Source organism: Leuciscus leuciscus (assembly GCF_965113295.1).
Source record: "Leuciscus leuciscus genome assembly, chromosome: 16".
Taxonomy (NCBI): domain Eukaryota; kingdom Metazoa; phylum Chordata; class Actinopteri; order Cypriniformes; family Leuciscidae; genus Leuciscus; species Leuciscus leuciscus.
The window spans coordinates 27,069,647-27,093,989 of record NC_138740.1 but is presented as its reverse complement, the minus strand read 5'-3'; the positions used below and the strand labels follow the sequence as shown (position 1 = coordinate 27,093,989).

At 40.5% G+C, this 24,343-nt stretch overlaps 1 protein-coding gene and 1 long non-coding RNA gene across 2 annotated transcripts in view; one reads left to right on the top strand and one right to left on the bottom strand.

Annotated features, from left to right (window-relative positions):
- LOC309477281 overlaps positions 1–10,411 on the bottom strand; it is a 29,351-nt gene extending 18,940 nt beyond the window's left edge. The window contains exon 1 of the long non-coding RNA XR_014198597.1: positions 10,322–10,411. This is a non-coding gene — a long non-coding RNA (uncharacterized lncRNA). The remainder of the gene's footprint in view (positions 1–10,321) is intronic.
- Positions 10,412–10,473: 62 nt separating this feature from the next.
- On the top strand, positions 10,474–22,646 carry LOC309477276 (pyroglutamylated RF-amide peptide receptor). The gene is made up of 7 exons (XM_082140477.1): positions 10,474–10,613; positions 11,593–12,438; positions 15,953–16,111; positions 18,111–18,172; positions 19,030–19,262; positions 21,082–21,179; positions 21,961–22,646. Exons 2-7 carry the CDS (start codon positions 12,108–12,110, stop codon positions 22,443–22,445), a joined length of 1,368 nt encoding a protein of 455 aa, XP_081996603.1. The 5' UTR covers positions 10,474–10,613; positions 11,593–12,107; the 3' UTR covers positions 22,446–22,646.
- The last annotated feature ends 1,697 nt before the right edge of the window (positions 22,647–24,343 follow it).

The window sequence follows — 24,343 nt, the reverse complement described above, 5'->3', positions numbered from 1 at the left end:
CAGTGACCAGACCAATGACAATAATGACAACTGAGTCTCTCGAAACAGAATGTACAACAGAAATTGAGTTACAAACACCAGAAGATAAAACACCTGTGGAGAGAACAGACACCACATATGAAGAAACACATTCAGAAACTGTTGATTTCATTTCACACAATCTTGAGTCAACAGTCCCAAATGAACCAGTGACTCCAACCACTTCAACAAAATATGCAGAAGATTTTACAGTCACCAGACCAATGACAATGATGACAACTGAGTCTCTCGAAACAGAATGTACAACAGAAATTGAGTTACAAACACCAGAAGATAAAACATCTGTGGAGAGAACAGACACCACATATGAAGAAACACATTCAGAACTTAGTGATTTAAGGTCAGAAGATCTTGCAACAAAAGGCAAAAATGAACCAAGGACATCAACAACTTCCAGAGAACATGAACATACTAAAGTAGAAACTGACCATGAAACAGGAATGACAACAGAGCAACATGAAACAGAATGTACAACAGAAATTGAGTTACAAACACCAGAAGATAAAACACATGTGGAGAGAATAGACACCACAAATGAAGAAACACATTCAGAAACTGTTGATTTCATTTCACACAATCTTGAGTCAACAGCCCCAAATGAACCAGTGACTCCAACCACTTCCAAAAAATATGCAGAAGATTTTACAGTGACCAGACCAATGACAATAATGACAACTGAGTCTCTCGAAACAGAATGTACAACAGAAATTGAATTACAAACACCAGAAGATAAAACACCTGTGGAGAGAATAGACACCACAAATGAAGAAACACATTCAGAAACTGTTGATTTCATTTCACACAATCTTGAGTCAACAGCCCCAAATGAACCAGTGACTCCAACCACTTCAACAAAATATGCAGAAGATTTTACAGTCACCAGACCAATGACAATAATGACAACTGAGTCGCTCGAAACAGAATGTACAACAGAAATTGAGTTACAAACACCAGAAGATAAAACATCTGTGGAGAGAACAGACACCACATATGAAGAAACACATTCAGAACTTAGTGATTTAAGGTCAGAAGATCTTGCAACAAAAGGCAAAAATGAACCAAGGACATCAACAACTTCCAGAGAACATGAACATACTAAAGTAGAAACTGACCATGAAACAGGAATGACAACAGAGCAACATGAAACAGAATGTACAACAGAAATTGAGTTACAAACACCAGAAGATAAAACACTGTTGGTGAGAACAGACACCACATATGAAGAAACACATTCAGAAACTGTTGATTTCATTTCACACAATCTTGAGTCAACAGTCCCAAATGAACCAGTGACTCCAACCACTTCAACAAAATATGCAGAAGATTTTACAGTGACCAGACCAATGACAATAATGACAACTGAGTCTCTCAAAACAGAATGTACAACAGAAATTGAGTTACAAACACCAGAAGATAAAACACCTGTGGAGAGAACAGACACCACATTTGAAGAAAGACAGTCACAACATTATGATTTAAGGTCAGAAGATCTTGCAACCAAAAGTACAAATGAACCAGTGACATCAACAACTTCCAGAGAACACAAACAATCTGTCATAGTGACTGAACATGAAATTACATTAGAGCTTCCTGATGCAGGATGTATGACAGACTCAGGGAGCTCAATAGAAAAACCTGAAGAAATTCCGGAGAAACCATCAATGGAAAAGAAAGAAATGACACCAACAATGGCAGTGCCAGAAGAAGAAATTCAATCACCACCAAGCAAAGAAACTGAAGAGACACAGCAAAGAGTTGGAGATGGTTGCTTTGGACTAATGCATCGCACCAGCTCTGGGTTGAAAAGATGTCAGGAGAAGTTGATAATAATTGATGATTTAAGTTCAAAAATTCTTGCATCTGATGGTACAAATGAATTAGTTACACCAACCACATTTAGAAAATATGCAGAAGATTTAATGGAGACTGAACAGGACAAAAGAATGACAACAGAGGCTCTTGAAACTGAATGTACCACAGAAATTGAGTTACAAACACCAGAAGACAAAACAGCTGTGGAGAGAACAGACACCACATATGAAGAAATACAGTCAAAATATGATGATTTAAGATCAGACCTTGCAAAAAATGAACCAGTTACACCAATCCCTTCCAGAAAACATGAACATGTGACTGAACATGAGGTAGAAATGACAACAGAACGTCCTGAAACAGAATGTACAACAGAAATAGAGATACTGATACAAGAAGATAAAACATCAATAGAGAGAACAACCACATATAAAGAAACAGATGGAGATGGTTGCTTTGGACTAATGCATCGCACCAGCTCTGGGTTGAAAAGATGTCAGGAGAAGTTGATAATACTTGATGATTTAAGTTCAAAAATTCTTGCATCTGATGGTACAAATGAATTAGTTACACCAACCACAAATAGAAAATATGCAGAAGATTTAATGGAGACTGAACAGGACAAAAGAATGACAACAGAGGCTCTTGAAACTGAATGTACCACAGAAATTGAGTTACAAACACCAGAAGACAAAACAGCTGTGGAGAGAACAGACACCACATATGAAGAAATACAGTCAAAATATGATGATTTAAGATCAGACCTTGCAAAAAATGAACCAGTTACACCAACCCCTTCCAGAAAACATGAACATGTGACTGAACACGAGGTGGAAATGACAACAGAACGTCGTGAAACAGAATGTACAACAGAAATAGAGATACTGATACAAGAAGATAAAACATCAATAGAGAGAACAACATATAAAGAAACTGATGGAGATGGTTGCTTTGGACTAATGCATCGCACCAGCTCTGGGTTGAAAAGATGTCAGGAGAAGTTGATAATACTTGATGATTTAAGTTCAAAAATTCTTGCATCTGATGGTACAAATGAATTAGTTACACCAACCACAAATAGAAAATATGCAGAAGATTTAATGGAGACTGAACAGGACAAAAGAATGACAACAGAGGCTCTTGAAACTGAATGTACCACAGAAATTGAGTTACAAACACCAGAAGACAAAACAGCTGTGGAGAGAACAGACACCACATATGAAGAAATACAGTCAAAATATGATGATTTAAGATCAGACCTTGCAAAAAATGAACCAGTTACACCAACCCCTTCCAGAAAACATGAACATGTGACTGAACACGAGGTGGAAATGACAACAGAACGTCGTGAAACAGAATGTACAACAGAAATAGAGATACTGATACAAGAAGATAAAACATCAATAGAGAGAACAACATATAAAGAAACTGATGGAGATGGTTGCTTTGGACTAATGCATCGCACCAGCTCTTGTCATAATGACTAGATGAGACAGGAAGCAAGTGCAAGTAATATTTATTACGGCAACACAGTCAACAGTACAAGCAGAAGTGAGATGGGTGACGCAGGGACAAGATGGTCAGGATCCGTGATGAAGTGCTGTGACGGTGACGGTGAGACGACGACAAAATCCACGAAGAACGGGAACAGGAACACAAGGCAGGAACGGACACCGGAACACCAACACAGAGGACATCAACCAACGATCTGACAAGGATGATACAACAACGGTGAGTATTTATAGAAGAGTGGATTGCTTGCAGCTGGTGAAGTGATGATGATCAGCTGGAGCGGATCAGGTGATGTCATACACACACCCACTGCACACGCGCTCACACAACAACATAAACACGAGACTAAAAGGAACAGAGAATACGTCTACCGTGACAGTACCCCTCCTCCTAAGAACGCCTCCTGGCGTTCCCAGGCCCCCCTACCTGTCGATTGAAATCATCGATAAGGGAGTGATCCAGGATGTCTCTAGCAGGTACCCAACTTCTCTCCTCCGGACCGTAACCTTCCCAGTCCACCAAGTACTGAAATCCGCGTCCCCTCCGCCTAGAGTCCAGAATACGATTAACCGAATAAGTGGTCTCCCCATCTACGAGTCGCGGTGGGGGAGGAACCGGGACAGGCGGATTAATGTGAGAATGAAACACTGGTTTAATCTTAGACACATGGAAGGCGGGATGAATCCTCCTGTACGCGGGAGGCAATTTGAGGCGGACTGCCACCGGACTAATGATTTTGGTGACAGTAAACGGGCCAATAAATTTAGGTGCAAGCTTATTAGAGACGGTACGCAAAGGAATGTTCTTAGTAGAAAGCCACACTTTTTGACCCACGACGTATACGGGAGGCTTCGACCTGTGGCGATCGGCCTTGGCCTTGGTGCGCGCTCCCACTTGGAGTAGAGTCTCACGGGCTCTAGTCCAAGTACGATGACACCTCTGGACAAAGGCGTGAGCGGAGGGAACCGCAACCTCGGATTCCAGACTGGGAAAAATAGGTGGCTGGTAACCTACACTACACTCAAATGGAGAAAGGCCCGTGGCCGACACTGGCAACGTGTTGTGAGCGTACTCCACCAAAGAGAGTTGCTGGCTCCATGAGGAAGGATTCTTGGACACCAAACATCGCAACACCCTTTCCAAATCTTGGTTGGCTCTCTCGGTCTGACCATTGCTCTGGGGATGAAACCCTGAGGACAGACTAACCGTCGCCCCCAGTAATCTACAAAATTCTCGCCAAAATTTGGACACAAACTGGGGACCCCTGTCAGAGACCACGTCAATCGGGAGGCCATGTAAGCGAAAGACGTGGTCTACGACGGCTACCGCTGTCTCCTTAGCTGAGGGTAATTTGGGTAAGGGGACAAAATGGGCTGCCTTCGAGAACCGGTCCACCACGGTCAAAACGACCGTGTTCCCTTGAGAGGGTGGGAGGGCGGTAATGAAATCTAGAGCGATATGGGACCAGGGTCTCGAAGGAACCGACAGCGGTTGAAGTAACCCATCAGGAGGTCGATTGGAAGTCTTACCAGTGGCACAAACCGAGCAAGCCAAGACAAAATCGTGAATGTCGCGAGCCATACGTGGCCACCAGAATCGTTGCTTGACTAAAAAACTAGTCCGATTAACTCCTGGATGGCACGCCACGTTGGAACCATGACCCCACTGGATAACGTCGGACCGTAATCCCTCCGGCACGAATAAGCGGCTCGGTGGACACCCGGGCGGAGGCGTTACCCCTTCTAAGGCCTTCTGGACCCTCGATTCGATCTCCCATGAGAGTGTGGAAACGACTAGAGTTTCGGGCAAAATGCACTCGGGAGTAGTCGGGCGTGCGGAAAAATCAAATATGCGAGATAGAGAGTCGGGTTTGATGTTCTTAGAACCCGGGCGGTACGAAATAGAAAAATCGAAACGACCGAAAAAAAGTGCCCACCGAGCCTGCCTGGAGTTCAGTCTCTTAGCAGTGCGAATATACTCTAAATTCTTGTGATCAGTCCAGACGATAAAAGGTACCCCTGACCCTTCTAACCAGTGGCGCCATTCCTCCAACGCTAGCTTAACTGCCAACAACTCCCTGTTGCCAATGTCGTAATTACGTTCTGCCGGGGACAACCGATGAGAAAAAAACGCGCATGGATGCACCTTGTCGTCTACAGGGGAGCGTTGGGACAACACTGCACCTACTCCCACCTCTGACGCGTCGACCTCCACCACGAACTGACGTGATGGATCAGGGGCGACAAGAATGGGGGCTGAAACAAAGCGGCCTTTCAGTTTAGTAAACACAGCCTCGGCTGTGTTAGACCACCTGAACGTCGTCCTGGGGGAGGTCAAGGCGGTCAGAGGTGCGACTAGTTGGCTGAAATTGCGAATAAAACGCCGATAGAAGTTGGCGAACCCCAGGAACCTCTGCAGGGCCTTGCGAGAATCCGGGCTTGGCCAATCTACCACAGCCTTGATCTTCTCAGGGTCCATCCGCATCCCCTCAGACGACACGATGTACCCAAGGAAAGGAACTGACTGTGCATGGAATTCGCATTTCTCCGCCTTGACAAAAAGCCCATTCTCTAGCAACCTCAGAAGCACTCGTCGGACGTGTTGCACATGTTCCTGGAGAGAAGAAGAAAAAATCAATATGTCGTCCAGGTAGACATATATGAACTGATCGATCATATCTCGCAACACATCATTGACCAGTGCTTGGAAAACTGCCGGGGAGTTGGACAGCCCGAAGGGCATGACCAAATATTCAAAGTGCCCCCTGGGGGTGTTAAAGGCAGTCTTCCACTCATCCCCCTCCCTAATGCGAACCAAATGATAAGCGTTACGCAAGTCCAATTTAGTGAAGATGGACGCTCCCTGCAACCTCTCGAAGGCTGAAGACATCAACGGCAAAGGATAAGTATTCTTTACCGTGATGTTATTCAACCCCCGGTAGTCAATACAAGGTCGCAGAGAACCGTCCTTCTTCCCCACAAAAAAGAACCCCGCCCCCGCTGGAGAAGAGGAAGGGCGAATGAACTTGGTTGCTAGAGAATCAGAAATGTATTTCTCCATAGCCTCCCTCTCCGGAATAGAGAGTGAATATAACTTGCCCTTAGGCGGAGACTTACCTGGCAGTAGATCTATCGCACAGTCATAGGGACGATGCGGAGGAAGAGAAGCAGCACGAGACTTACTGAACACTTCCTTCAGGTCCAGATACTCCGCGGGCACGTTAGACAAATCCCCTGTTTCCTCCTGAAAAACAGAAACAGGCACGGACGAACAAGCAGACACGAGACAAGACTTATGACATTCCTTGCTCCACTCCAGCACGACTCTATGATGCCAGTCCACTCGAGGGTTGTGTTGAATGAGCCAGGGATGTCCGAGGACGACGGGTGCCAGAGGTGAATCCATGATGTAGAATGAAATAGTCTCAGAGTGGTTACCAGAAGTGATGAGGGTTAATTCTTCAGTGGATAGTGAAATGGTGGGAAGTGTCTGTCCATTTAGAGCGTGAACTGCGATTCTGTGGGTGAGAGGTTTGAGGGGAATTTGTAACTGTTGTGCGAATGAGTGGTCCATAAAATTACCTTCAGCCCCAGAATCCAGAAGTGCTCGACAGTCGTGCTGGTGGACTGACCATCTTAGTCTTACCGGGAGGAGCGTGGAGGTAGATGTAACAGCTGATGAGGTCTTCCTGGCGGAGATCCCACCCGATAGTAGCCTCAAGTTTACTATCGGGCTTGGCCTTTTACCGGGCAGTTGTATGAAAAATGTCCCGCTCCTCCACAATATAGGCAAAGGCCCTGGGACCTCCGCCTCTCCCTCTCCTCCCGGGAAAGCCGAGCTCGACCCACCTGCATGGGCTCGGGATCGTAGACTGGGCTGACCACGTCCCTGCCGTTGGATCTTGAACCGTCGACCCCTCCGAAGGTACGGGTGGACGGGACTCGACGTTCGATCCTGGATAGCCGAGCGTCCACCCGCAGAGCCAAGTCAATCAACCCGTTCAGTGTGGTAGGTAGATCCAAGGCGTAGATCTCCTTCTGGACGTGGTCAGCCAACCCATGCAGGAACATATCCCACTGCGCCTCCTCGTTCCAGCCGCACTCCGCCGCCAGGGTCCGGAATTCGATAGAAAAATCTGAAACTGATCTTTCACCTTGACGAAGATCCGCCAATGTCCTGGCAGCCTCTCTCCCCGAAAGCGCTCGGTCAAAGACCTTCTTCATTTCGGCGGAGAGGGTCTGGAACGAGGCGCAGCATGGATGTTGATTCTCCCACACCGCCGTTCCCCAGAGTGCCGCCTTCCCAGTCAGCAAGGTGATAACGAACGCCACTTTGGCCCGTTCCGTACTGAAAGTCTGTGGTTGAAGAGCAAAGTGCATTGAACAACGCGTCAAGAATGCTCTACAAAAAGCTGGTTCACCTGAATAGGTCTCCGGTGTGGGCAGACGAGGCTCGGACTGGGAGGGTCTTGCAGGTGTTGCGGGGGGAACAGCCGGTGTGGGCGGCGCAGCGGGAATCTGTAGGCGCTGGATCTGCTGGGTGAGCTCGGACACCTGCGTCACCAGGGCTAGTACTGCGCGACCCGTGTCGCCGATCTCCTGTTGTTGCGAATCCATTCTTCGGATACTGTGATGAACAAACTCCTCGAATGATCCAGAATCCGCGCTCGCTGCTTCCATTCCGTGGTCAGATCGTTCTGTCATAATGACTAGATGAGACAGGAAGCAAGTGCAAGTAATATTTATTACGGCAACACAGTCAACAGTACAAGCAGAAGTGAGATGGGTGACGCAGGGACAAGATGGTCAGGATCCGTGATGAAGTGCTGTGACGGTGACGGTGAGACGACGACAAAATCCACGAAGAACGGGAACAGGAACACAAGGCAGGAACGGACACCGGAACACCAACACAGAGGACATCAACCAACGATCTGACAAGGATGATACAACAACGGTGAGTATTTATAGAAGAGTGGATTGCTTGCAGCTGGTGAAGTGATGATGATCAGCTGGAGCGGATCAGGTGATGTCATACACACACCCACTGCACACGCGCTCACACAACAACATAAACACGAGACTAAAAGGAACAGAGAATACGTCTACCGTGACAGCTCTGGGTTGAAAAGATGTCAGGAGAAGTTGATAATACTTGATGATTTAAGTTCAAAAATTCTTGCATCTGATGGTACAAATGAATTAGTTACACCAACCACAAATAGAAAATATGCAGAAGATTTAATGGAAACTGAACAGGACAAAAGAATGACAACAGAGGCTCTTGAAACTGAATGTACCACAGAAATTGAGTTACAAACACCAGAAGACAAAACAGCTGTGGAGAGAACAGACACCACATATGAAGAAATACAGTCAAAATATGATGATTTAAGATCAGACCTTGCAAAAAATGAACCAGTTACACCAATCCCTTCCAGAAAACATGAACATGTGACTGAACATGAGGTAGAAATGACAACAGAACGTCCTGAAACAGAATGTACAACAGAAATAGAGATACTGATACAAGAAGATAAAACATCAATAGAGAGAACAACCACATATAAAGAAACAGATGGAGATGGTTGCTTTGGACTAATGCATCGCACCAGCTCTGGGTTGAAAAGATGTCAGGAGAAGTTGATAATACTTGATGATTTAAGTTCAAAAATTATTGCGTCTGATGGTACAAATGAATTAGTTACACCAACCACATTTAGAAAATATGCAGAAGATTTAATGGAGACTGAACAGGACAAAAGAATGACAACAGAGGCTCTTGAAACTGAATGTACCACAGAAATTGAGTTACAAACACCAGAAGACAAAACAGCTGTGGAGAGAACAGACACCACATATGAAGAAACACGTTCAGAACTTAGTGATTTAAGGTCAGAAGATCTTGCAACAAAAGGCAAAAATGAACCAAGGACATCAACAACTTCCAAAGAACATGAACATACTAAAGTAGAAACTGACCATGAAACAGGAATGACAACTGAGGCTCTTGAAACTGAATGTACCACAGAAATTGAATTATTAAAATCAGAAGGGAAAACAGCTGTGGAGAGAACAGACACCACATATGAAGAAATACAGTCAAAATATGATGATTTAAGATCAGACCTTGCAAAAAATGAACCAGTTACACCAACCCCTTCCAGAAAACATGAACATGTCACTGAACACGAGGTGGAAATGACAACAGAACGTCCTGAAACAGAATGTACAACAGAAATAGAGATACTGATACAAGAAGATAAAACATCAATAGAGAGAACAACCACATATAAAGAAACAGATGGAGATGGTTGCTTTGGACTAATTCACCGCACCAGTTCTGGGTTGAAAAGATGCCAGGAGAAAAAAAATATGTTTTATAATACAACACCAAGACCACAAGAGCCTTCAACTGTGAAATATAAACAAGAGCCTTCAACAGAGCTAACTTTCATGTCGCAGAATGCACTACAACCATCACCCCTGAGAAAATATCAGAGTTCAAAACAAGTTACCCAAAGTAATATGGATAAAGTTAATCAAATTGAAGCTGAAAACGATCACTTTTACTACTTCAACGGCAAGTTAAAAAGAGTTGGAAATCATGCTTTGAGGCTTGAGTATAAAAACAACACACTTACAATGCCAGGAAAATCATAGTTGCCTATCGTGGGTGTCACTTTATATTAAACATAATCTTATAATTAAAACATAATCCATAAGTATGGAGGAAGGTATGTTTCCTATAATTTAAGTCAACATAACTTCATTTGTTGTTATGCTGTAAATGTCAATACAAACAGTTTCTTTTTTTGTCTGATCAAAATGACAGACAGACAGACAGATAGATGATAGATAGATAGATAGATAGATAGATAGATAGATAGATAGATAGATAGATAGATAGATAGATAGATAGATAGATAGATAGATAGATAGATCTAGTAATGTATTACCAAGCATCGCATGTAGCTCAGGGGAGTGTTTCTTCTGTACTGCTCTGTCTCTGGTTGGCTAACACACAGATGTTGAATGTTGGACTGTCGGTGTTTGTTACTCTGTCTTGGAAGAGAAACGCATGACTGACTGTTTCCAGTTAAGAAAATAAATAAATTATAAAACCCACTTGGTGCGTGTTGAGAAGATGATGGTTTCCAAAGCATCTCAATGAGGCAATGAAGGGAGAAGAAGTTCAAAATCGCGTCGGAGAAACTTTGAAGGAATAACGAGCCACCGAATCAGATCACAGTAAGTGCGCTCAGTGTTTTCGTTATTTCTATACTATATCTCTCTTTAAACAGTGGATTTAAACATTTCCCATTACTTTTATGATCTGCTGGAAGAAAATGTGTCGCTTTATTAGGCTAGCGTACTTCATAACATTATCTCGAGTCGCCTGTTTAGATGTGAAGATGAAATCGATTTTTTTTGCAAACATTCTTGTATAAAAGTATATCCACCTTTCTAATGCTAAATTAAATTAACCGATTAACATTTAATTGTCTTTTTAATTAGCAAATGTAAATATCTACAAGCTATATCTCTCGTCCAGTATTTTATGATATAGGCTTTAAAGATAGGCTAACCTATATTGGATATTTATTTGCTTGTGTTTATTTAGCAAGCAACTGACCTAAAGAAATATGCATACAACTTTTTTTTCTGTAATGTAAATATAATTTACATTTAATATAGACAGAGACAGTGAGGCTATATTAATGCGATTAGAGAACGATGGAGCAAGTTGCCACAAGGCGACGTTGTCTCAAGGGCTGCATCTCAGTAAATATAAAGTTTATAAAGTCATTCATTTCAAATAGGTCTACACAAATATGCGTTTCTCTATTTTTCACTTAAATAAATAAAGTACTGCCATCTAAACTACAATTTCCCTTTCATCATATTTTAATAGCGCCTGGGTATTTTGGGTAAACTACTGTATATCGTGGAAGTAGATTCTAACCAACTGTGTTCTCAGTCAGGACAAGGATATTTTTCATAAATGGCAGGTTGGGGCAAGTTGTCACATATGTTTGGAATGTTTTAAAAGCCTGTAACATGTGTATTAATACAGACATTTAGGACAACTTTAAAAAATAAAACTAACCTGCAAAATATTTACTGGAGTAAAAAGTTAGACAACTAGCTCTGGTCTCCCTTAATGTTATGATTATTAATGTTAAGTATTCAAATCATATAAACAGAGCCATGTTTCTTCATTTGTCAGCATATTGCAAGATTGTAAGGCGAAGATTGATTGAATACAATCCATAATGGAGAAAGCATTACAATTACAGAAACCTGGACTGTGAAGATGGCAAAGGATCATGCAAAAAATGAGCCATAATACAATGTGATATCAGGCATTGACAATAAGGAGCTAGAACAACTAAAGGATATTCTGACATACTGAGAGTCAACAGTGGGGCGTCATTATAATGCTGGTATCACACAACTTTTGACTGAACAGGTTTTTGTCAAGCAGAGCAGCAGCCTGTCAATGAACAGATTGTCCCAAAATCAGATAAAGGCATGAAAGCCTTCATCATCATCAAGGAACATCCATGACAAATGCCTGTAAGCCATCATTATCAAAAGAAACAAAATCAATATAACACAGGCTCTATGGAGAAATCGCAAAATTAGACTCCAGAGATCAGAAGAACTGTTGCTAGACCAGTGGGTGCTATAAAGGAAGTATCAATATTCTTCAAACAAATTACACCCTTGAAAACCATCAATATGAACCTGACCGCCCATCTTCTGGACCTCATGCTGAAGGCGTCCAACCTCTCTCGCTGGCAGTTCATCCAGGAATACTCCATTCCTCCATTGGTTGCTGTGCCCAGACTCCCTAGTGCCCTGCTTCCGGTTTTTGGCCTGCTCTACATGCTCATCTTTGGGTTTGCGGTGGTGGGTAACGGGGCAGTGCTGGTTCTCTTATGTCGCAGGAAGGCTCTGCAATCTCCCAGCACCTTTTTCATTTGCTCTCTGGCACTCAGTGACCTTCTGATATCCATAGTGTGTGTTCCTGCCTCACTGTTTCAGCACTTCTTCACCAACTGGTTGGCAGGTAGAATTATTATTTTTTTCACGCTTGGCAGAAATCTTAGTTTCTGTTGTGTTTATGATGTTTCATAACTGTGTATATCCATTTGGCCACCTCATTTTTCCTTCATTATGTTTTTTTTCAGTCTCAGTTTTATAAAGCGAAAGCTTTGAAAATGTAAAATAATTAGTTGAAATAGAGAGTACATACGTGTATACTCTTAGTTCCCAGTACATGAGCAAAGACACTGATGAAACTAATAGAGTAATTTATGGCAATTAATACATAAACTCAAAGTACGGTGAGTAAAGTGTAAAGGTTTTCAATGCTTTCTACACATTCTTTACTTGTTCATTCATAAACCTACACAATTCAAAAAGGTTTGTGCTACACTTCAGTACATGGGCACTGAATAAAAGATGCGCTTGAATCATGAATTCATTCCAGTGAATAAATCAGGTGCAAAACTGCACATACCCTTTGAGCACAAAAATGAGCATTGAGGTTTTTAAAAGAGACATAAACCGTTTTAAAATGTCTAGGTATCTTAAGGTATCGTCATAATTCATTCCTTTTCCATCTCCGAAAAGGGTTTCTGATGTTAATAATAATTCACTGCAAAATAAAAATCATGTCCTCATTTACTAACTCTCATGTTCTGCCAAACCTGTATGTCTTCTGTGAAAAATGCCTCCGTGTTTTTTCGACCATACAATGCATGTCAAAACGGTCCAATGTTGTTTTGGACCCCATTGACTTTAATTGCCTGGACAAAAACTGTTGAAATAGAGGTTTGAAATGACATGAGGGTGGATACACAAACATGCAGTATCATCACAGCTAAAAAAATTAAAAAAAACATTGAAAAATGGTTAATTTACATAATGTAATGTATAATTTCTGGAACACACATTACTCTGACAGACATTATTATGCTGTCAAACAATACAATGAACCTGTACATAAGATTTTAGCCTTCTTCAGCTTAAAATTTTGCTGATGGCTGATTAACATCCACGGCTATCCTAAAAGTAGACTATAGTCTACACTATATATGTCTACAATGGAGTCATCATGCATAAATGATCGTCGTCGTGACCAGAAACAGCCTCACTAAGACCGGAAAGGCATTGTTGTGCTTAAACATCTGCATGTTGTGTGCTCGTAACTGCATTCATCTGTATTTGTGTGGTATGGTTTTTCAACACCTTAATTACGTGCAACAAGTCCACTCACACTGTAGAGCTCCAAGTAGCCATTGATGAGATGGAAGGTCACCACTGATTAACCAAGATCGATGAAACATGCAGTTGAATTATAAATGAGCCCCTTACCCGAAGTTCTTGGAATCCTTGCAGCTGTCCATATTTCCATAATTACAATGTTTGTGTAAATAACAAATGTTAATGTGCTTGCGTTGCTGTAGAAACAATGTTCAATTCTTTTTTTGTGTTTTTGAAAAAAGTATCTTATGCTTACCAAGCTGCATTTATTTGGTTTCTTTGACAGTAAAAACTGAAAATATAAAGATAAATGAATACTGAAATATTATTACAATTTAAAACAACAGCTATTTTAATATATTTTAAAAATGTAATTTATTTTTGTAATGGATAAGCTGTATTTTCAGCATCATTACTTTAGTCTTCAGTGTTGAAAACACTGATTCAGCAGGATTATTTGATTAATAGAAAGCTCAAAAGAACAGCATTTATTCTTTATAGCAATGTAAAAGTCTTTACTGTCAGTTTTGATCAATTTAATGTGCCCTTTCTGAATAAAAGTATAATCTTTCTTTAAAAATAAAATAAAAACGTACTGATCCCAATGGGATATAATGCATATACAGTGCTGGTCAAAATGATTTGCCCCCTTGGTAAATATGATCAAAGATGGCTGTAAAAAAAAAAAAATCTGCTTTGTTAATCCTTTTGATATTTTATTTAAAAAATGCAAAAATCTAACCTTTCATTGAAGTAAAATAATTGAATGTGGAGGGAAAATCACATTATGATGTTTTTCTCCAAAACACGTTGGGAACAATTATTTGCCCCCTTTTATTAAATAGGTTTGCAACCTCCTTTTTCCAAGATAACAGTCATTCCAAGAGTATTCTCCTATAATGCCTGATGAGTTTGGAGAACACCTGACAAGAGATCAAAGTCCATTCCTCCATACAGAATCTCTCCAGATCCTTCAGATTCCCAGATCCATGTTGACACTTCTTCTCTTCAGTTCAGCCCACTCATTTTCTATCGGGTTCAGGTCTGGGACTGGGATGGCCATTGCAGATGCTTGGTTTTGTGCTCAGTGACCCATTTTTGTTTTGATTTTGATGTTTGTTTTTGGATCACTGTCCTGTTGGAAGATCCAAACATGGCCCATTACAAGATTTCTAGCACAGGCTGTCAGGTTTAGATTTTTTATCTGTTGGTATTTGATCGAATCCATGATGCCATGTACTGTATCTGAACAAGATGTCCATGACCTCTGGCAGAAAATTAGGCCCACTTTCAATTCTTTTACTTCAATAAAAGGTTAGATTTTTGCATTTGTAAAAAATAAAATATCAAAAGGATAAACAATTTTATTTATTTTTTTTTATTTTTTTTTACAGCCATCTTTGATCATATTTATTAAGGGAGCAAATAATTCTGACCAGCACTGTATTATACATCTTTATTTTTTTTATTTTTTTTTTATAAAATCTAATATTTGATGCATTAAAACAAACAAGTTTTTTGGTTTGTCCAGTTCTGGACATTTTATTTCATCATAATAAATGACTACTTTTGATTGGCCGTCAATGGGAAAAAAATAGGCTTTTTGCAGGGCCTACAAACAGGGCCTAACTGGACTATGATAACCAGCCAAAATTTTAACACTTGACATAAACCAAAACAAATATTAAGTAAATATAACCTCAATTATCAGTAAGACAACAAGCTATGCCTGCCGTTTGCTTTACTCTACAAATCATGCATAGTTTGCCGTTTGCATTGCATATGCCATTAGCATCCGTCATGTTGTGCTTTAGATTCTGTCTTTCGCAAGAGTCATTGACCTTTCATGTAATGGCATGGCATAATGAATGACAGTCATGTCCAGCATGCAGCAGATATATTATTATAGATTTCATTTGGAATTTTTGAGGATCAGTGAGCTGGAAAATAAGGGTTATAGAAAGCTCCTCGTGACTTCTGGGAGAAGACTGCTCCTCAAATCCATGGCAACACAAACCCAATCTGTGATATAGTAATTATGAGGAGCATTGTGTCAGAAAAGAATGCGCATGTGGTCCTGTTCTCTAGCCTTCTGTCCTCATCATTGTCCATAAAGACCATACATTTACTGCCCACACATTTCCTTCTGTAAGTTAGCCATGCTGTGAAAGTCTCAGTATCCTATTCCATATGTTGTTCATTATCAACAGTTAACCCTATCCGCTGTGTATTCATCAGTCCATTAGCTTGTTCTCTCACTCATTTTCTGTCTCACTGATTAATTTGCTGTCCCTAATTAATTTTTTCATCCACAGGAGATTTTCTCTGCAAGCTAATACCATTCCTACAAGTGACTGCTATTGCGACCAGCATGCTCACCATGACGTGTATTGCTGTAGAGCGTTTCCAGGGAATCCTTTATCCTCTTCATGTCCGCAACAGCTACTTTCTCTGTCATGCCATCAAGATGCTGGGTGAGTTATGGAGAGAGAGAGAGATTAAAGAATTTTGCTGAGTGGTTATTAACACTTACAACAGCTATAGACTTTAAATTTGTTAATACATTTAAAGGGTTAGTTCACCCAAAAATTTACAATTCTGTCATTACTAACTCACTTCCATATAATTTCAAACCTGTAAGGCTTTTGTTCATCTTTGGAACACAAATGAAGATCTTTTTGATAAAATCTGAGAGCTTACTGTCCCACCATAGACAGCTACACAACTACCACTTTGACGCTTCAAAAAGTTCATAAAGAGACCATAAAACTAATCCATATGAATTGAGCGGTTTATTCCAAATTTTCCAAAAAGACTTGATTGCTTTATATGATGAACAGATTGAATTTAGGCTTTTATTTACTTGCTACTGCCATATATACACTACACGCTGCTGTGATCAAGACATGTTGCTGCTATATAGTGTACAATATAGTGTACATGAATTACCCGTAGCAGGTGGAGCTGGGGAAGGTGGAGGGTTTCTGAAAACACGCTATGCTGCACTGTTAAGGCAAATGCTATCCAAGTATTTGAAGGTTGAGCACGCAAGCTCATTGGCTACTGAAACAGCAGGAATCAATCAAATGTGCCCTATAGATAACAATATGATTGCAAGCAGGTTGAGGTAAGGACCTATCAGCCTGCGCCATCTAGAGTTTCATGAGAGAACTTTGTATAATGGATGGGATCCTCTTAAAAGTGGGGTATGTGATTTGCAAAACGGCCAGCAGATTTTGAAAATACACAACTCAAATGGTCCTACCTTCTTTCCTTTGACTCCACCCATTCAAAGAACATGAGGGGGATGGGGGAGGGGGGTATGGTACGACCGTTTGATTGACGCACTTACTGTCCAATGATTCTAGGTGGTCTTGGAAATGATTGGCTGGAGTTTTTCGAGTCCTGCCCGTTCCACAGATGATTAAATTGCTTAATTTTCATTTCAGTGCTTCTAACTCAGTGGCTGTAAGTGGGTTAGGAATAGGATTTCAAGTGATTTTGAAAAAATGGCCAAAAAAGAGAATTACATACCCCACCTTTAACCCTTAAATGCTTGAATGTTTAGCCAATCATTATTACATATTTGGGTCTTTATGACCGTATACAATTGTTAAAAAAAAAAAAAAAAAAAAAAAGGCATTATTATTATTTTTTTTCTTGTTATTATTGTTTATAATTAATTAATTTAGGAATACTAAGAAAGAAGGTGTCTAATTTAAATAAAATGACGTCCCGGGTCACTAAATACCCAAGGTAAGTTTTTAAGGGTTAAAGATATAAAATATAAATTTTAATGTATAAACACCCATATTAGCCATATTACCCATATTTAATGTATAAATGTTTACATATAAACATGTATACAAATATAATGTATAACTATTTTTAAGTAAAAAAACAAAAACTATTTTTGTTTCACATAATATAATATAATAAAAATAATATACCAATTTTATATGTATAAAGACAACAAAGTAAAATAATTCACAATAATTTATTATAATATACTAAAAATATTTAATATATTTTATTTATTTGTCCTACAAAATATTTGCATTTTTTCCCACAAGATTTTCTTTCTGTTAAAAACTAGTGCTGTCAATAGAAAAAAAAAAAAAATCACAATTAATTTCACAATTTCACAAAGCAGAATGAAAAGTAATATTTTCAAATTTAGTTTGCGGACCTCTTGTGGTTTCCAGACCTCAGTTTGAAAACCCTGAACTAGACAATACTGACATTTAAAATTCTTGAAAATAACAAACAAAAAATTGGTTGGCCAGTGGTTGGTTGCCCTGGCAATCTTTCACAAACAAAGATATTTTGAAGAATGTTTCAACTATTTTGTCCAGATTTAATGAAAGTGCAAACTTTAGACCCCACTGACTTAGACCCCAAAAATATCTTCTTTCAATTTCTTTTGAAGTTATCGGAAACAGCAAATATTATGTCTTTTCCTTCATATTACAGTGGCCGTGTGGTTGGTTGCCCTGGCAATCGCAGCTCCCATGTGGTTTATCCAGAAAGTGGAGGTAAACATGCAACCTTAAAAAAAAAAATACTACATTCACATGTCATTTCCAGAACAATCCCTATCATCACCACTACATAGACCACTGTTTGTAGAGTAAATGGGCCATTTAGAGTTTGCTCACACTTCGCTGATGGACATTATGTCACAGACAAAACTCGAGTCATTAACAATCAGAGACAAGGAACACAGTGAACTGGGACAGAAACATCAGTATTCATCTTGGTATCAGCTGAATCTATCTGAGGGAAGAAACAAATGTACTAGTTATCATTTAATTTATGAAATGGTTTGTAATTATTAAACCAAAAGATAACATGAAAGAAATAGTAAAAAAGCTGCTGATAGTTTAAATATGATCAGAACAAATCTAGCCATTTGACTCAGTAATTCTCATGCATGGCAGCGGCCGCTATAAATAACAGATGCATCAACACTATTAGGTTCAAATTAGATGCTTTCTGTGCTAGAAGAGACCATTGAGGGCTTCAAATGCAATGTTCATATGTTTTCATTGAGATAATAATGCCTTCCCCTTATTGTGTTTTTGCTTTATGTTTATTGTCCTTGTGTGTGCAGCTTTCACGTTCTCTATTAGCTCTTTTTTCTTCAAAGACGTCTTGCATGAATCACCCCAATCAAATGGTCATTGATGTCACGCTGTTTAAGGCAGCAGATAAACTTCATGAGAAGGATAAAAAGCTCTCTTTACCCATTAGAAATGCCTGTCAGTCAGTAAATCAGACCCTTATATTCATATATTAGCTGCATCTATCCTTTCCTCCTATCCGTCAGACTTTTTTTTTAGAAACATGATAGAAGAATGAAGGGGTCACATAATTAATTTCCTCTATCCAGGTGAAATATGACTTCCTGTTCGATGTCCACTACACCTGTTGTTTGGAAGTCTGGCCAAGCCAGGGGCAGAGGAGGGCCTACACTACCTGCCTGTCCGTGCTGGTGTTCCTGGTCCCCTTAGCGACCATGGCCATCCTGTACTGGAAGATCATGCGAGAGCTCTGGGGCAAACACAAAGTACATGATGTCATGTTTCAAACACTTCCGGGATCTGAAATCAACAAGATTACGAGGTTAGTCTTCAAGATAGCACTCCAAAAATGCTTGGTTAAAAACAACTCAATTTGGCTCATTTTGGCAACACAGCGCTTGATCAAAAAGGGACAGAATCAGCACTGAGTTGTTTTTGGGTTAAATGTTTGACCCAACATGCTGGGCTTTTTTTATTTAACTTAACTATTGTTTAAAAATGATGATACCGCTGGGTTAAAATGAACCCAAAATGGGTGGGAAATTAAAATCACTCACAGAATTACAATAGTAAAAACAAAGGTAACAGTAATCAAAAAGTGAATGTTTATTGATAAACAAGAACACCCAGAAATGGACAAAAATTGGCACTGCTCTGTCCAGTATGTGTCCTCAGTGCTTACGTAGACAGAATGCAGTGTTTCAGGACCTCAGACCGGCTCTTCGTCTGTTATGGTGGGAAGCTGAAGGGAAAGGCTCTCTCCAAGCAAAGGTTGTCTCACTGGATAGTGGACGCCATACCAGCAGCAAGGGCGACCATGCCCCCTTGGTGTGAAGGCTCACTCCACCTGGAGTGTGGCTTCCTCTTGGGCTCTAGTGCATGGCGCCTCGCTAACAGACATCTGCAGAGCTGCAGGCTTGGCGACACCCAACACATTCGCGAGATTCTACAATCTCAGAGTGGAGCCAATGTCCTCTTATGTACTCGCTTCAACTAGCCGATACTAGGATCTGCTCATGTGTCTTCACTTGCTCACCATTCCCCGAGAAGCCCTGAGTTCCTCCAGCGCCGTTGAAGTCTACGCCAGAGTTATGCCACCGGCAGCTTTCGCGTTGGCTAGGTGCCTCCATGTGCATGGTTCCCCCCTTGGGCGACCCCCACATGTGTATTTCCACTGTAAGCCTCTCTGAGCATGTTTCTTTTCCTTGGCAAGCCACCTTGCCCCCCCTGGGGTTGAAACATTCTACCCTGTGGGCTGGACACCCCAGGGTTTCTCCATATGCAGCCCGCTCGCGGGTCATATGTGTATTCTTGCATATTTCCTCTGAGATATGCTTCCCAGTGTACCTTGGTATTCCTGTGTTAAATAGGAGTCCTTCGCCCGTGCTAGTCTTCCGACAGGGAGCTCAGACTTACTTAGGGCACTGGAAGACAGCCGAGGTGGCGTGATTAGACTGGGAACCCCATTCGTCGTCACGACGCAACTCGTAGTGACCACAAAAGGGAACGTCTCGGTCACGCATGTAACCCTCGTTCCCTGAGTAGGGAACGGAGACGTTACGTCTCCTTGCCACTTCCGCTGTACCGCTGGAAACGCCTGAGTTCAGTCTCGGCTCCTCAGCGAGAAAACATAACTGCATGTTGCCTGTGTACTTCCTTTTATACCCACGAGGTGGGGCGGAGTTACACTATGCAAATTCCGCAGACCCATGGCATTTCTTTGCCATTTCTAAGCGAAACCCCAGTTGTTGTCACGACGTAGCGTCTCCGTTCCCTACTCAGGGAATGAGGGTTACATACGTAACCGAGATGGTCCTTGCTCCATTTCTATTCACCAAGGATCCTGAAAAAGGTTAAAGAATCCTGGGCTGCCAGTAAACAACAATAAACACACATATATATATATATATATATATATATATATATATATATATATTTATATTCCATTTAATTATACGCTGCTTTTGAGAGGTCCATTGAGCAGATGCTTTCATATTCAAGTATTGTATAGCGTCTAGATTGTTGCTCTTGGATCAGATGATCTTGGTAGACTGGTACAAATGAAATGCTGTTTGATTGACACCCCTGTAATGCGCTTTTAATGACATGTCTGTAACAATGGAAATGCCTTTCATTCTCAGGAGGAAGAAGCGTGCAATAAGAATGATGGCCACCGTCGTGCTGCTCTTTGCTGCCTGCTGGGCACCTTTCCATCTGGTCTCCATCCTGCTTGACTATGGTAACACAACATTTCTTGTGCCCTTCCCTCCTGCTTACTGTTGTCAATCTCCCTGTTTTTTTCTGCCTCTCACGGGTAATGCAAAACAATAATAATAATTATAATTTTACACTTTTGTCTGTCAGCCAGCTGCTTTCTTTCCTGTCATATAGAAAACATTCTCACTTCTGATTCTCCTCCTCCTCAAAACATCAGAGGGTCAACAGATCATTCCTGTGAACCATCGGCATGCAATGTTTCTTTTTTTTATTTCTTTTTTGATCCATTGTCTCACACTTAGCATTATGGCAAATATTGTGAGATTGGTTTAGTAGCTACTAGTGACTCTATACAAAGATTGTTATCTTGTGCGCTTATAATAAACAGAACTTTATCGTGCATTGGTGTGATTGCTTTTGGTGTCATTGGGCCTTAACTGCCAATATTGTGCCAAAAATAAGTTATATTTTTGAACTGTTATATCACACTCGCAATTGTGATGATTACAACTAACAATTTAGGGGATGTTCATACTGAACATATTTTTCCATATGGTTTTTTTGTCTGTCACGCTCATATTTTGCTGTCTCGCTCTTGACAGAATACTAAAAAAGTCCCGAGACCTTGCATTTTTTTCATACCCCTACCCCGCGTCTCGTGTTTTTAAACGCAAACAACGTGATGTGTCCATGCCCCTAAAAGTCAATCCTGAAATATTTTATGAAATTAAGTTTTCTTGATTTGTGGGGAAATTGGCTTACAGTTTTATAACTTACCTTGCATGTCTGTTCTCGAAACACAGGTCAGCTGGAGCTTGATCTTGACTCTGAGTTTCTCCTGGTCAGTGTGGTTCAGATCCTGGGATTCAGCAACTCGGTGTGTAACCCGCTGGTTTATGCCGCCCTCAACACCACCTTCAAGAGGGACCTGCTGGCTCTACTCACCCGAGGATGGAGCTTCGGCGGAAGAGGTTGCTGCTGTAGCAAGTGTTCCTGTTGGTCCTGTAGGAGTCACAAACGAGTGGGCATATCAACAGTGGAGTCAGTCGAACCCAGAAGGGGCCTGGAGACGACATCTAGACAAAGAGAGATCAGGTCATGGAGTAAACCAGCATGGGAAGCTGAACCAGAGAGGCCTACATCTAACATGTTTCCACCCATGAATCTTCTTAGTGCCATCAGATCCAAGAAGACCTCCAGTACCATGATAATTAGCGTTATTGACCCTCCACACACAGACAGCACGTCTAGTTTTGACCAGCCTCTCACAGCGATACTGGGAAAATGAACTCGATGACTTGATGACTTCAAGAGTTTTAAACCATCTCAAATTCACAACTACAGTATAGTGTTTTTGCTCTCTAAATTTCTGATGTGGATTCAACAACCTGCAGGTCCCAGTTTTCAGACCTTTGAACAATGTTTTTGTATCTGAAGTTCAGTTAATATCTGCACGATAAAGATGGGAGTGAGTCACCAATGAAACAAATTGAGATGTTTTTGAAGTGCTTCCAGTTTTTGAGCTTCTGAAGACCAAGCTATAGTACACGTCATTAGTTTTGTTTCACTCTGAGAAGATCATTTATTTGTGCACCTTTCCTAGACTTTGGTAATTATATTCTTGCTGGACTGGATTATTTGTAGAATAATGTCTTGTCTGGTATCTAGGAGTGTGTGTAGCCTCTTGCCTCAGGGAATGTGGTTTCTGTCTCCATGGATGGCCCAAAGTCTGCTGGAGGTTATTAAATGTATTAAATGGAAATGTATTAGAGACAGCAGGAGCCTGAAGAGCTGGTTGGAGATGCGCAGCTGAGTGTGGATAACACACTCTCCATAATAACTCATGTGGATTTATAACATGCAGTTAGAGTTAGCTAGGGGACAACTTGGAGATAGAAACCACTTGCTTGCCAGAACACACACGTTTGGCACCCTGATACCTCAGCTCATCATAGCATCAACATCATTTAAATGATTTTATTATTTATTTTATCAAAAGATCATATTTTAAAAGTATTTGTATATTTTTCTTTTGTGATAATCATAAAAGTAGCCTAGATGATATAGTGATTTTGATTATATTACAATCATTGACTTTGTAATCATTGATCTTTATTTTGATATGTTTCATAAGGTCTCTGCCTGGCATTCTCTTTTATGAAACATTACGTGGCACTAAACTCCATTTAGTCGGATAATTTCAGAGTAAATGATAATAATAATAATAATAATAATAATACAATTATTTAAAATACAAATAAAATGGCAGTTATTACTAAATCATCTAGAAATTATGGATTTTTTATGCACTCACTGAAATCCAATGTTGCTGTTATTGTGTAAGGTGATTTTTTTTTATTTAGTATGTGATTTTTTAACATAGGTTGTGTATTTTGTCTGAAGACATCCTACAAAACAATGTTAAATTATGTTTAAAAAATGAAATACTACTCTTTTTGTAAACTGTGCTTGCTGTGCTTAGCTCTTTCCTGCTCTGTCAGGTGCCACCCTGAATCCTGTCTGTGGTCCGCATTCTTAGATAAGAGAGTGTCTGTGGGGCCTGTGTCCTACTTCATGGCAATTTCAATAGTAAGAAAGGGTGTCTTTGCAGCTGTGAATATTTGCTAGGGAGTAGAGCCCTTACCTGTTCTTGAGTAAAAACCTAAGCTGCTTTACCTAAGCCGTACTGTTTGAGGACCGTCTGACAGGTCGTGCATCACTGGCTCCGGTGGTCATAAGTCATAAAATTGTGTTGCTGGAGGACAGTTTCATTTATTGGAATATGTTTGACATGACCAAGAAGATTTGAAAGCACCACTATAAAAATAGAGTAAAATAGTGTAATAAAAATATTGTAAGGCACTACTATTTATAAAAGGCAGACACACACACACGCGTTTTATGGGGACTTTTATAAACATAATAATTTTTATGCTGTATAAACTTTATATTTGATCCCCTGCAGAAAATATTGAGAATTTTTACAATTTAGAATGATTTAGATGGGAGAAGAAAAAAGAAAAAGAAAAGAGCTTTTTTTGGTTTAATATGGGTTAATTAGTGTATGGGTGTACCCATACACTTAATATGGGTTTGGTGCACACAGGGATGAAAAGTACCCCATGTGTAAAATGAAATACTCTGCTGTGTCTTTAATGCTGTGAGCCTAATTTTCTGCCAGAGATC